The 13,352-nt window shown below is 42.3% G+C and overlaps 1 protein-coding gene across 4 annotated transcripts in view; it reads left to right on the top strand.

Annotated features, from left to right (window-relative positions):
• Positions 1-13,352, top strand: part of LOC115093846 (ras-related protein Rab-5B-like) — a 131,077-nt gene that overhangs the window by 114,074 nt on the left and 3,651 nt on the right. For all 4 annotated transcript variants that reach the window (XM_029606186.1, XM_029606187.1, XM_029606188.1 and 1 more), the window contains one exon: positions 11,733-11,826. In XM_029606186.1, coding sequence (XP_029462046.1) covers positions 11,733-11,826 — 94 coding nt within the window. The remainder of the gene's footprint in view (positions 1-11,732; positions 11,827-13,352) is intronic.

The raw sequence follows: 13,352 nt of genomic DNA, 5'->3' as shown, positions 1-13,352 counted from the left end.
CTTCTGCCCAGGATGCAGGGGGGAGCAGCACTTGGATAGGTTGTCGTCTTCTTTTGGATGGGTAACAATTGACTGAGAACGACCCTGAGTACTTGCATGCCACTGTTTTTAAGGGCTTACCTATGCATAATTCAGCAGCTTCATGCATAGTCAAGTGGATATACAATTAAGGCTTTAATAGGCTGATTTTCATGCTTTTTTTCAGGTCCTTTGTTTCTTTCTCTAGGTTTACTAATCAGTCAGCCTGACAATTGTCACTTGTTCATATCTGTTGGAGGGAGGTTCTGGAAACCAAATTTAGGATTTTAGGTAGAAAGCTGAAATCCAGAACTTCCAGGGTGGCATTCTCTGAAATGCTCCCTGTTCCACGTACAGGTCCCCAGAGGCAGGCAGAGCTCCAGAGTCTCAATGCGTGGATGAGACGATGGTGCAGGGAAGAAGGATTGCAGTTTTGTAAGGAAATGGACAATCTTTTGGGGAAGGGGAAGACTTTTCTGAAAGGACTGGCTCCACCTTAACCAAAATAGTGCCAGCAGCCTGGTTCCAACTTTTAAAAAGGAGATAGAGCAGCTTTTAAACTAGAACAAGGGGGAAAGCTGACAGTCACTTAGCAGTGCATGGTGTGGAGCAATGAATCTTTGAAGGATACTAATGAAACAGGAGAGTTAGGGTATCCCAACAGAGAGGTTCTAATAAAAGCAAAAGTAGCCCATGTGCCTATAAGTAAAGAATCACCTGAGCTAAAGAATTCCAAATTATCCATATCAACTGAAAAGAAGGTTGTTAATACAACAAAAAGCACATTTTGAAATGTCTGTATGCCAATGCCAGAAGTCTAAGAAGTAAGATGGGAGAGTTAGAATGTATAGCAGTGAATGATGAGATAGACATAATTGGCATTTTAGAGACCTGGTAGAAGGAGGATAACCAATGGGACAATGCTATATTAGGGTGCAAATTATACCCCAATGATAGGGAGGATCAACTTGGTGGGGGTGTATCACTTTATGCCTGGGAGGGTATAGAGGGTATATTGGCTACAAAATTTATAACATTGGAAGCACTATTTGTGATCTTTTGAACCGCAGATGATTGATTAGACAGAATGGCTTTGGTTTTCCACAAATCACGTTGTCAGGCTTGCTGATGCGGTTTGAAGAACTAAAAAATTGAAAATCAAATATTAAAAATTGAAGAAACGCACAATAATATCTTTCACCGAGTATATTGTTTTTTTCGCATGCAGGTTCTGTTGTTGCTCTTTGTTGTTTGTTTGAGGGTATAGAGTCCAACAGGATAATGATCATACAAGAGACTAAATGCTCAGTAGAATCTATCTAGGTAGAAATCCCATATGTGTTCCGTAAAAGTATAGCGATAGGCGTATACTATCGTCCACCTGGCTAAAATGATCAGACAGATGATGAAATGGTAACAGAAATCAGGGAAGCTAACCAATTTGGCAGTGCATTAATAATGGGAGATTTCAATTACCCCATTATTGAAGGTGTGTAAATGTAATATCAGGACATGCTAGAGACATAAAATTCCTGGATGGAATAAATGACTGCTTCATGAAGCAATTGGTTCAGGAACCAACAAGAGAGGGAGCTATTTTAAATTTAATTCTTAGTGGAACGCAGGATTTGGTGAGAGAGGTAACTGTGGTGGGGCCACTTAGCAATAGTGATCATAACATGATCAAATTTGAACTAATGACTGGAAAGGGGACAATATGTAAATCTACAGCTCCAAAACTAAATTTTCAAAGGGAAACTTTGATAAAATGAGGAAAATAGTTAGAAAACAATTGAAAGATGCAGTTGCAAAGGTTAAAAGTGTACAACAGGTGTGGATATTGTTTAAAAATACAATCTTAGAAGCGCAGTCCAGATGTATTCCATGCATTAAGAAAGGTGGGAGGAAGGCAAAACGATTACAGGCATGGTTAAAAAGTGAGGTGAGAGGGCTGTTTTAGCCAAAAAACATCCTTCAAAAATTGGAAGAAGGATCCATCTGAAGAAAATAGGAAAAAGCACAAGTATTATCAAGTTAAATGTAAAACATTGATAAGGCAGGCTAAGAGAGAATTTGAAATGAAGTTGGCTGTAGAGGCAAAAACTCATAATCAAACTTTTTAAAATATATCCAAAGTAAGAAACCTGTGAGGGAGGTTGGACTGTTAGATAACCGAGAGGTTAAAGGGGCTCTTAGGGGCATTAAGACCATTGCAGAAAGACAAATACATTCTTTGCTTCTGTGTTTACTAATGAGGGATATGATAGAGGTGTTTAAAATCATGAGAGGTCTAGAACGGGTAGATGTGAATCGTTTTTTTACTCTTTCGGATAATAGAAAGACTAGGGGCACTCCAAGAAGTTAGCATGTGGCACATTTAACACTAATCGGAGAAAGTTCTTTTTCACTCAACGCACAATTAAACTCTGGAATTTGTTGCCAGAGGATGTGGTTAGTATAGTTAGTATAGCTGCTTTAATCTAAAAGTCTTTTTTTTAAATCGTATAGATATTTGATATGTGATCCTTGTGCTTCTTCGATGCAGGGAGGGAAAGAGGGATGGGGGGAGGTAGGGTTATGGGAGGAGGGGTAAAAATATGGATAGAGTTAAGAAAATATGTACCAAATGTTATGCTTTGGTAATGTTCATTATTTATAATAAAAACAGATTTAACATAAAAAAGGATTGGATAAGTTCTTGGATGAGAAGTCCATTACCTGCTATTAATTAATTTGACTTAGATAATAACCACTGCTATTACTAGCAACGGTAACATGGAATAGACTTAGTTTTTGGGTACTTGCCAGGTTCTTATGGCCTGGATTGGCCACTGTTGGAAACAGGATGCTAGGCTTGATGGACCCTTGGTCTGACCCAGTATGGCATGTTCTTATGAGGATGTTGGGGAGATACCAGTTCCAGAGATGGTTTTCAAGAGTGATGATTCAGATGAACTGAACCAAATCACTGTGAACCTGGAAGATGTAGTAGCAAAGATTGACAAGTTAAAGAGTAACAAATCACCTGGACCAGATGGTATACACCCCAGGGTTTTGAAGGAACTCAAAAATAAAATTTCAGATCTATTAGTTAAAATTTGTAACCTATCATTAAAATCATCCATTGTACCTGAAGACTGGAGGGTGGCCAATGTAACTCCAATATTTAAAAAGGGCTCCAGGGGCAATCCAGGAAACCATAGACCAGAGAGCCTAACTTCAGTGCCAGGAAAAATAGTGGAAACTATTCTAAAGATCAGTATCACAAAGCATATAGAAATACATGGTTTAATGGAATACAGTCAGCATGGCTTTACCCAAGGCAAGTCTTGCCTCACAAATCTGCTTCATTTTTTGAAGGGGTTAATAAACAAGTGGATAAAGGTGAGCCAGTAGATATAGTGAATTTGGATTTTCAGAAGGCGTTTGACAAAGTCCCTCATGAGAGGCTTCTAAGGAAACTAAAAAGTAATAGGATAGGAGGCGATGTCCTTTCATGGATTACAAACTGGTTGAAAGACAGGAAACAGAGACTAGGATTAATTGGTCAATTTTCTCAGTGGAAAAGGATAAACAGTGGAGTGCCTCGGGGATCTGTACTTGGACCGGTGCTTCTTAATATATTTATAAATGATTTGGAAAGGAATACGATGAGTGAGGTAATCAAATTTGCAGATGATACAAAATTATTCAGAATAGTTAAATCACAAGCAGATTATGATAAATTGCGAGACTAGAAGATTGGGCATCCAAATGGCAGATGAAATTTAATGTGGACAAGTGCAAGTTGATGCATATAGGGAAAAATAATTCATGCTTTAGTTGCATGATGTTAGGTTCCATATTAGGAGCTACCACCCAGGAAAAAGATCTAGGTGTCCTAGTGGATAATACATTGAAATCGTCAGCTCAGTGTACTGTGGCAGTCAGAAAAGCAAACAGAATGTTAGGAATTATTAGGAAGGGAATGGTGAATAAAACAGAAAATGTAATAATGCCTCTGTATCGCTCCATGGTGAGACTGCACCTTGAATACTGTATACAGGTAGTCCTCGACTTACGACGTTGATCCGTTCTTACGCAGCGTCGTAAACCGAATTTCGACGTAAGTCGGACCATACGTTCATACAGTACTGTAAACACTTAGCCTATACTAACACAGTTAGTTAGTAATTATCAATAAACACACAAGTACAGTAAAATATTGTGCAGTAGGTTTAATAATGAAATACTGTACAACAGTACAGTCATAAACAGTGTACAGTACTGTAATAAAAAAAAACTGTACTTACGTACTGTACTGTAAAAAACAGAGAACAATTCCAAAGAGAGAACAGGCTTATTGGGAGGAAGCTGCAGAAGGTGCTGGAGATACTGGGGCAGCCGAGTCAAGATTGGCAGGTGAGTCCAGAGGGATAGGTGAAGTAGAGGGTACAGGTACAGGATCTGTTGCAGGTCTCTCTACCTTCTTAAAGTACTGCTGCAGGTTAGCCTGGAAGGAGACCATCTTCTTCTCCTCCAAGGTCTCCTTGTAACACCTAAGGGAATCCATGACTCCTCTGGCAACCCTAGTGTACCTTTCCGTGTCGTGATCCTCAGCCTCAAACCTTGACAACCCTTTCTCTATCAAGGCAAATCCTCCTGCCAAGCCCTGCCTTGTAAATCTCTTGGGTTCTGGGGTTGGTACATCTTCCTCTTCCTCTATCATCTGCTTCTCCAGTTGAATGAGGTCCTCAGAAGATAACTCCTCTCCATGAGATGCCAGTAGCTCTGTGACATCATCCTCCTCCACCTCCAGATTCATTGTCTTACTCATAATAACAACGTTCTTTATGACAGTAGTCACTGACTCTTGAACCCCTGTGAAATCATTCACAAACTGGGGACACAGCTTTTTCCACACACCATTCATACTGGTCTGCTTCACCTCATCCCAGGAATCGGCAATGTTCTTCACAGCATCAAGGATGTTGTATGCTTTCCAAAAGTCCTTTAGAGTCAAGTCCTTATTCTTTTCTGTTGCTCCTAAAGCATTACCAATGACCCTTTGGAGGTGGTAGGCTTTGAATGTAGCAATGACTCCTTGGTCCAAAGGCTGTATTAGGGCAGTGGTATTAGGTGGAAGGTAAACCACCTTGACATTAGGGTGAAAGTCATCCAGATGGGCAGGGTGTCCAGGGACATTGTCCAGAATTAGCAACACCTTAAAGGGGATATCCTTGGAGGTACAGTACTGCTCCACGCCTGGCACAAAATGGTTGGTGAACCAGTCCTCAAACACTGCAAGTGTCACCCATGCCTTCTTATTAGACTTCCAGATGACTGGTAGTTGACCCTTGGAAATGCCCTTGAGTGCCCTTGTATTCTCAGCCTGATACACTAGCATGGGCTTCAGTTTGTAGTCACCAGCAGCATTGCCCCCAAGAAGCAAAGTCAGTCTCTCCTTGCAGACTTTATGACCTGGTGCTGACTTCTCCTCCTTGGCGATGTACGTACGGTTAGGCAAACGCTTCCAAAACAAACCTGTCTCATCCACGTTGAACACTTGTTGAGCACAGTAACCCCCCTCCGTAATTATCTCAGCCAATGCTTTGGGAAATTCACTTGCTGCTTTCTCATCACCACTAGCAGCTTCACCTTGCACTTTAATGTTATGGAAGTTGGCACGATCCTTAAACCTCATAAACCAACCTCTACTCGCCACAAACTCTTCTCTTTCACTTCCTTCCCCCTTTTCTCTTTTCAATGCCTCAAACAATCGCCTAGCCTTCTCCTGAATAACCATAAGGCTCACAGGGATACGGCGTTGATTTTGGTCTTCCAACCACAGCACTAATAATCTTTCCATCTCAATAATAAGCCCACTACGCTGCTTTGTTATTACTGTCGCTTTCATAGGAGCAGATCCTTTCACATGTTCAAGGATACGATCTTTATCCTTGATAATCGTAGCAACAGTAGAACGACTAAGTCCTAATGACCGGCCAATGTCTGTCGCCGTTTCCCCCTTATAAGATCTCTTTATGATATCTAATTTCACCTCCATGGTGATGGCCTTCCTTTTCTTTGATGCACTGGCATCAGAAGAGTCTGGCTTACGTTTGGGAGCCATAATGAAGGGTGATATGGCTGGCAGAAGACTCTTTTTCCTCTGTCTCGAACTGTACAGTACAGTACCACACTGTATTCGTCAGCCGCTGAACGTAGTTCGCGTTACGACGCACAACCACGTAAGTCGGAATAAGACGTCCGTCGTAATAAAGCGTCGTAACCGTAAGTCGGAATAAGGCGTCGTAATAAAGCGTCGTAACCATGAAACAACGTAACTCGAGACCGTCGTAACCCGAGGACTACCTGTATAATTCTGGTCGCTGCATCTCAAAAAAGATATAGTTGCGATGGAGAAGGTACAGAGAAGGGTGACCAAAATGATAAAGGGGATGGAACAGCTCCCCTAGAAGGAAAGGCTAAAGAGGTTAGGGCTGTTCGGCTTGGAGAAGAGACTGCTGAGGGGGATATGATAGAGGTCTACAACGGGTAAATATGAATCAGTTATTTATTTTATCGGATAATAGAAGCTCTAGGGAGAACTCTATGACGTTAGCAAGTAGCACATTTAAAACTAATCGGAAAAAATTATTTTTCACTCAATGCACAATTAAGCTTTGGAATTTGTTGCCAGAGGATGTGGTTAGTGCAGTTAGTGTAGCTGGGTTCAAAAAAGGTTTGGATAAGTTCTTGGAGAAGTCCATTAATTGCTATTAATCAAGTTTACTTAGGAAATAGCTATTAATTGCATCAGTAGCATGGGATCTTCTTAGTGTTTGGGTAATTGCCAGGTTCTTGTGGCCTGGTTTGGACTCTGTTGGAAACAGGATGCTGGGCTTGATGGACCCTTGGTCTGACCTAGTTTGGCAATTTCTTATGTTCCTATGTTCTTAGCCGACAATGCACTGATAAGTCCTGCTTTCAGACTGGCCCCAGAGACATAAAAAGAGGCCCCTAGTGTTCTAGTGGCACAGATTCACACAGCATCAATTGTCCTTCTGTTTCTCTTTAGCTCTTTTTAGTGCCATCTAGGATGGAAGGACCTGTAAATCTGACTAGCTGGTCATGTATACAGCAACTGCAAGTCTCTATCATCTCTGCATTTCACTGCAGGTAGCCAAACAGGCCAATATCCATTTTTACTGACGTCAGAGAGTCTATCTTAGCTGCTTGTCTTGTCAGCAGGAATTGGGATGTTCTCTAGTTAGACAAGGTAAACAGAAAAATTCTGGTGTGCAGCTCCTGAGGTGAGAGATGAATTCTCCCTCACTCAGTTGAGCGTGACCCTAAATCAAAGAGGAATTCTGTATGGTTGACAGCTCCTGAGGTGACATCTTTAGGCTTCCTTCCTCATTAGAGCACCGCCTAAGATCAGAGGGCTATCCGAAGGTAAGTACTTGGACCCCTTTATCTCCCCCTCCCCCCTGCCTTGGAGTATTCAGAGCCAATTCAGGTCCAAAGCCTTGTGCTTTCTCCTTCAGTGGTATACTCCAGGACCAAGAGGGTTTCATGGAGACTGATGAAAAGACTTTCTACTCTTTCTTCCATTCCTGTCTTCCTTACTCTCAGGTTATGTTTGCTGCTTTCGCTTTAAAGTCTTGAACCTGTTTCTGGCTGCAGCAGTAAAGCTTAAAAAAATAAACACACAAAGGGGAATGCTGGCAAATTCAACAGCTAAAGGTTTGTGGCAACTGGTGAGTAGGGCTGCCCTCTGTTTGGGCAGCAGACTAAGCCTGTGTGTGTACCTGGTTTGGGCATTTTGCACTATGGGCAATGTTTGAGAGGGAGTTGTAGAGTGGGGGAATGCAAAGCCTGTGCTCTGCACAGCATGTAATCTTAGCGCAGTGTCTTCAGAAGTGGGCTCTGAATGCTGTCGGAATGATGGAACAGTGCAGGTAAGTCTTCTCAGCTTTTCAGCAGGTGTTCCACATCTGGCAGCACTGTGTTTTCGCCAAGCTGCAGGTAATGGTTAGGGTACTTTGAAATTGTGTGAAAACAGTTTGGTGCTGGCTGAAGTGTCCATATATTAATTTGTTGGGGACTGCATGTCATCCAGCGATGAGCATATGATGGCGGCACAAGAAGAATATAGAACAGAACCATGCTCTGCTTGGCCTCTAGTGTGAGAAAAGTAGTAGATGTTGCCAGGATTGTTGCAAAGCTCAGGACTACCATTGCAGGTTGTGTCTGCGGAGTGATCATTAGCTGAGATGTTCAGTTGACACTTTTCAGCTGAGCTCAGGTTTCGGGGGGGGGGGGGGGCTCCAGTGTCCATTTTATTGCAATGAAGCACTGTTGGGGGAGGGGTACGGTCCTCCTTCTCAGAGTCTGAAGAGGCATACGGTATTTTAAAAACCGCAGTGGTCCCTAAATCCACCATGGTTGCCTGAGCCCAGAGAGTTGCATTTTCAGATTTTGTGGTGGCTACTATTACAAAAGGGCAGCCTCATTCCAGACTGCATACTTCTTCCTGGCCCTGAGCAACAATTTTGCAGGCTTTTATAGAGGCAGGGTGCAGGTGCAGGATCTGCCTCTGATCTCTAATACCTCTGGATTGGAATGGAGCCCAGGGTAAGATATGTACCAGCATAGAGAAGGAAAGGAGTTTTCAGCTTCACACTTCTCTTAAATGGGCTCTCTAACCATTAACTCTGAAGGGCATATTGTGGATTCCATGGTGGCTTTGCAGCTGTCTTAGCTGCCGCAACCCTGGGGGTTTTGGTGGTGGTCCTGAAGCCGTGAGAGGGTGTGTTTTTGTTTCTGTGGTTGCCTTTTGGCCACCAAGACTGTTGCAGTACTGGGGTGTTTGTTACTCCTTTCCTTGATGCAGAGGGAAATGTTTTGGATCCCGCAGTCCCTCTTAGGCCACTGTGCGACAGTAGTGTAGGATTCCTCTATGATGGATAATTTCTACTGGCCTTATACTGTATTTCAAAGGTTTCTTTTTTGTCAGAAGTCTACAAGTATTTTAAAAGGAGCAGGTGCAGTTCTAGGAACTCTCTGCAATTTCCCAGTATTATTGCCCTCAATTGGAGCCCAGGTTGGCAAAGGCTCACCACAGCAGCACAAGTATTTTCAGGGAATTCCCTGGAGAGCCTTAACAGACTGATACAAGGGATCAGTGAAGAGAGACCATTGGAGGGAGAGGGTCCTCCTGAGGGATGAGTGTGATGTCTCTTCTGTAGTCAAGAGCTGGCCTTCTGCTCTCCCAGTCCCTATGTTGAGGAGGAATGCAAGGAAGAATCTCCAGCACCACAGATGTCTTTGTCATGGCTGTTGCAGTTGCTGAAAGGGTCAATAATAGTGGTCTCAGATGTGTCTGTCTACACAGAATATTACCCTATAATGTGCAGTCCCTAGTTCTGAGTCGGTTACATCCCTGACAGATGTTCTCAGGCTCCACTGGCTAGTTTCAGCAGATTACAAGAAGAGAGGATGCTCCCAGAAAGGGGTAGATATTGCTATCTCCATGGGACTGGCTTAGTGTCTTAATTTTCAGCAGTTGCATGCTTGTTTGTCTGCTAGGAGGTGGCAGAACCTCCCTTGTTCCCAGTAGACTCCATTAAGTTTGTGAAAGATCTGCTTGTATCCACAGGAGAACAAGGAATTTCGTTTTCCTAGGGTGGACATCTTGGTGGTACTTAATGTCATGCAAAAAAAGACAGGCCTTAGGGCTGGGTGCTTGGTTTTCCAATAATGGCATGTTGCTCTGTTGCAGCAGCTCCGAAATATGTCTGATGCAGAAGGCCCAGGAAGACTTGGGGCAATATTTCCAACCATTAGAGCCAGGGACTATGTGAATGGCTGGGGTCAGATATGCTCTGGTGTGCTCCTCAGCCAGAGGGGTAGCATCCATAATAACAGTTCAGCTGTTTCTCGGAGTTGCTTCTGATCAGCAGTCTCTATCTCTATGACTGATTTCACTAGGCCATCCCTTTTAGAGTCAGCTCTTTGTGGGTAAAGAGCTGGAGAGGTTGACAAAGGCATTGGGCAACTCTAAGGTCCCATACCTCCCGAAGGATTGAACTAAGGTTCCGCCGGAGATTCATTTTACTTCAAACTATGAAAGTAGATAAGGGCAGAAAGGCAGGCCCCAGCTCCTTTACAGCAATGCAATGAGGGCTTAAGGATCCTATCTCAGGTTGCAGAATTAGGTGGCTGTTTTCTCTATTCTTTCAGAGATGGACCTAAATTACAGCTGATCAGTGAGTAGAGGAGTTAATAAGAAATTAGTTTTGTCTTTCTTGGCGGGATCACAGTTTGCTCCTTTTAAGATTATTTCTGCTAAATTGCTTACTCCGAAGATGCTTTTCTTACTAATATGCACTTTCTTGTACTTTTCAAGGATTTGGGTCCAAGTTTGTATGGTTCCTTCCTTTCTACCAAAAGCAGTTTCAGAATCCATTTTAACCAGTCACATTCATGCTCTTCATTTAGCAGGTTGACACTTTCAGAACAGTGTGCACTGCTTCGATCCTTGGGCATAAGAGGACATCCTATAGAAAATCTCAGGATCTCTAGCTTTTTTGAGAGATCTGATCTAATTTTTCTTTTGTGTATTGGAGTGCGGAGAAATAGGGCGCCCACTAGACTTACGGTGGCTCATTTGTTTAAAGAGATGTTTACAGAAGTTTATGTGAAGTCTGGTACTCCATTACCAAACTAGATTCTGGGTCGTTCCACGAGGGCTCAGGTTTCTTCTTGGGTGGAGCTGTAATTGCTCTCTTCTTGGAGATCTGTAGAGCAGTATCTTGGTCTGTGTTGCATCCCTTTCTGGACGTTGAAGTCTGGATGTCAGGGTTGCAGAGGTAGCATCTGTCACCTCGGCAGTTTTGCAGTGGCCTTGGGAAGCATCCCACCCTATTAGGGATTAGCTTGGGTAATTCCCTTTTGTCTGGACTGGTCTGATTGAATGAAGAGGAAGGTGAAATTACGACTTACCTGATAATTTCCTTTCCTTGAATACAGTCAGACCAGTCCAGGATTCTCCCTATGCTACTGCTATCTTCAGTGTCTTCGTTTATTCTATGCCTTACAGCAAATGTTTTTCGCAGGTAAATAAGCAGGGCTGGAAAGCGTTATGTCTCCTTATGCTTTGCCGACGGTGAGTGGTTTCTTATGCTACTATTTGATACTCTTCTTTCGTTGCTTTGTCCTTAATTTCTTCTGGAAGAGTAATAGATAAAGATACTGATCATAATGATGATAATGATAAATGTAATTATAATAACTGCTATTATGATTCTATTAATGTTGCCCTCAGTTGGCTTGTTACAGGAATACCGGCAGGCTGGTGTCCACACAGATATATAAGGAGTGTCATCAACAAACTTATTGTTCTCTGTCTCCATCTGCTAGTTGGCGTGCCTAACCCACTTCTCCGGACTGGTCTGACTGCATTTAAGGAAAGGAAAGTAAGTAATAATTTCACCTTATCCCTTTCCTTCCTATTCATTCTTATCATATCTTTTACAGTAACCATGTACATTGGTGCTAACAGTTACTTTAAAGAAATGTCTTCACAAATTTACTAAATAGCAGTTTTCCAAGGTTTCAAGATGCTTTACAAAATGTTACCAGCTTGTTCTTGGCACTGTACTGCTCATTCGATTATAGCTGATGTGAATGGCCTTTTTTTGATAAAAATGGAATGATTCCTTTTGCAGGAAGCACAAGCCTATGCCGAAGATACTGGCTTGTTGTTCATGGAAACATCAGCTAAGACTGCTATGAATGTTAATGACTTATTTTTAGCAATAGGTAAGTTTGCTTTTATCCCTTGAAGAACATGAAATGTGCCCAGTGAATTGATCCAGGAGCCATGCATAGTTTTTTGTTTTTTCTCTTGAGGTGGAGGGAGGGGCCTGCCATTCATAGTTTGTTTTTTATAACTTTTTATTTTCCAGTTTCTTTTAAACATCAAAATATAATCAAACAACAAATAATAGCAATGACACAGCACGAACCACATTTTTTACAGCAGCTCGAGCATACCGATTTGCCATCTTAAAATTTAATATCCTCTGTTCACCCCATGCCCATAACCTTCCCAAAATGTATACCCCACCCTTTTAAGCAGTCAAATCTGCTTTCTGCCATGTCCAATAGAGACCCCAGACATTTTCATATCTATCCAACTTGTCCAGCAGCATATAGGTCAGTTTTTCCATGACAGCTATCTCAGCCACCTTACTTTTCCAATCTCGTTGGTCAAGGAGTATATTTCCAATGATGGGCAATTGTTACACATGCCATAATGAAAAGATGACCAACCAACTTCCTACAGCCCATCATCAAGCTTCTAGTGGGCCATCAACCCAGCAGAAACAACTCCACCTTCTCCTCCAGCTGTTAATCACATATCCTTGTAATACAGTCAGTTACTTCAGTCCAAAATACCTGGATCTCCCTACACCCCCATCACATGTATATATGTTCCAATCTAACTGCACCCTCTCCAACGGTGTTTATCTAAATTATTAAATTTAGCAAAAAATGTCAGGGTACATACATTCTATGCAACAATTAATACAGTAATTCTTGACTTTTATTATAGATTGTTATATGTCTGGACCTTTTCAATATTTATTTTCAATCTTTCTCATCATATTTGCACCCCAAACCTGAATTCCACACCTGGATTAAATGATTTGAGGTCCTGTTCCCACATACAGCAGATCTAAATGATTTATAAAGCACTGATATCAGGTGCTGTGCTCTGACCTTACAACTCAAAACCCCCTCGATACCTTCACTCTCTTCCAAAAATTCTGCTATGGGACTCATGTGAGACAACACCTTTTGCAATTGCAAATACAAATACCTAGTACTGATAGGGTTTTGAAATTCTCCCAATAATTCATTAAAGGTTTTTAACATTCCTTCTGTCCATAACTGTCCTAAAAGTCTCAGATTATTAATCTCCCATAGCCTAATATCAGGAGATAGTGTGCATGGGGAGAAATACGGGTTCCGCCCCAGCGATATCAAATACGTACCCAGCTCCTCTCCAGAATACCACAATATCTGCGTCTGCCTCCACACCCGAAAGGTATGAGCTATTATGAGATGATTCCAGATAATCAGCCTCAGCATTGGAGTCATTCTCGGCATGCTTAGCAGAGAGGCTAAACTATACCCCCTAGTCCAGCCCTCCTCCAAGGACACCCATGCCTGCGCAGAATCCACACTTACCCGTTCCCATATACATGTTACCCTACACTCCCAATAATACCGTTGGAAGTTCGGGAGACCCAACACCCCCCCCTCCCCGCATCACCTTTGAT

This window comes from Rhinatrema bivittatum, chromosome 6 (assembly GCF_901001135.1).
Source record: "Rhinatrema bivittatum chromosome 6, aRhiBiv1.1, whole genome shotgun sequence".
NCBI classification, from domain to species: domain Eukaryota; kingdom Metazoa; phylum Chordata; class Amphibia; order Gymnophiona; family Rhinatrematidae; genus Rhinatrema; species Rhinatrema bivittatum.
The sequence above is the reverse complement of the archived record's forward strand: the minus strand, read 5'-3'. Positions and strand labels throughout refer to the sequence as shown.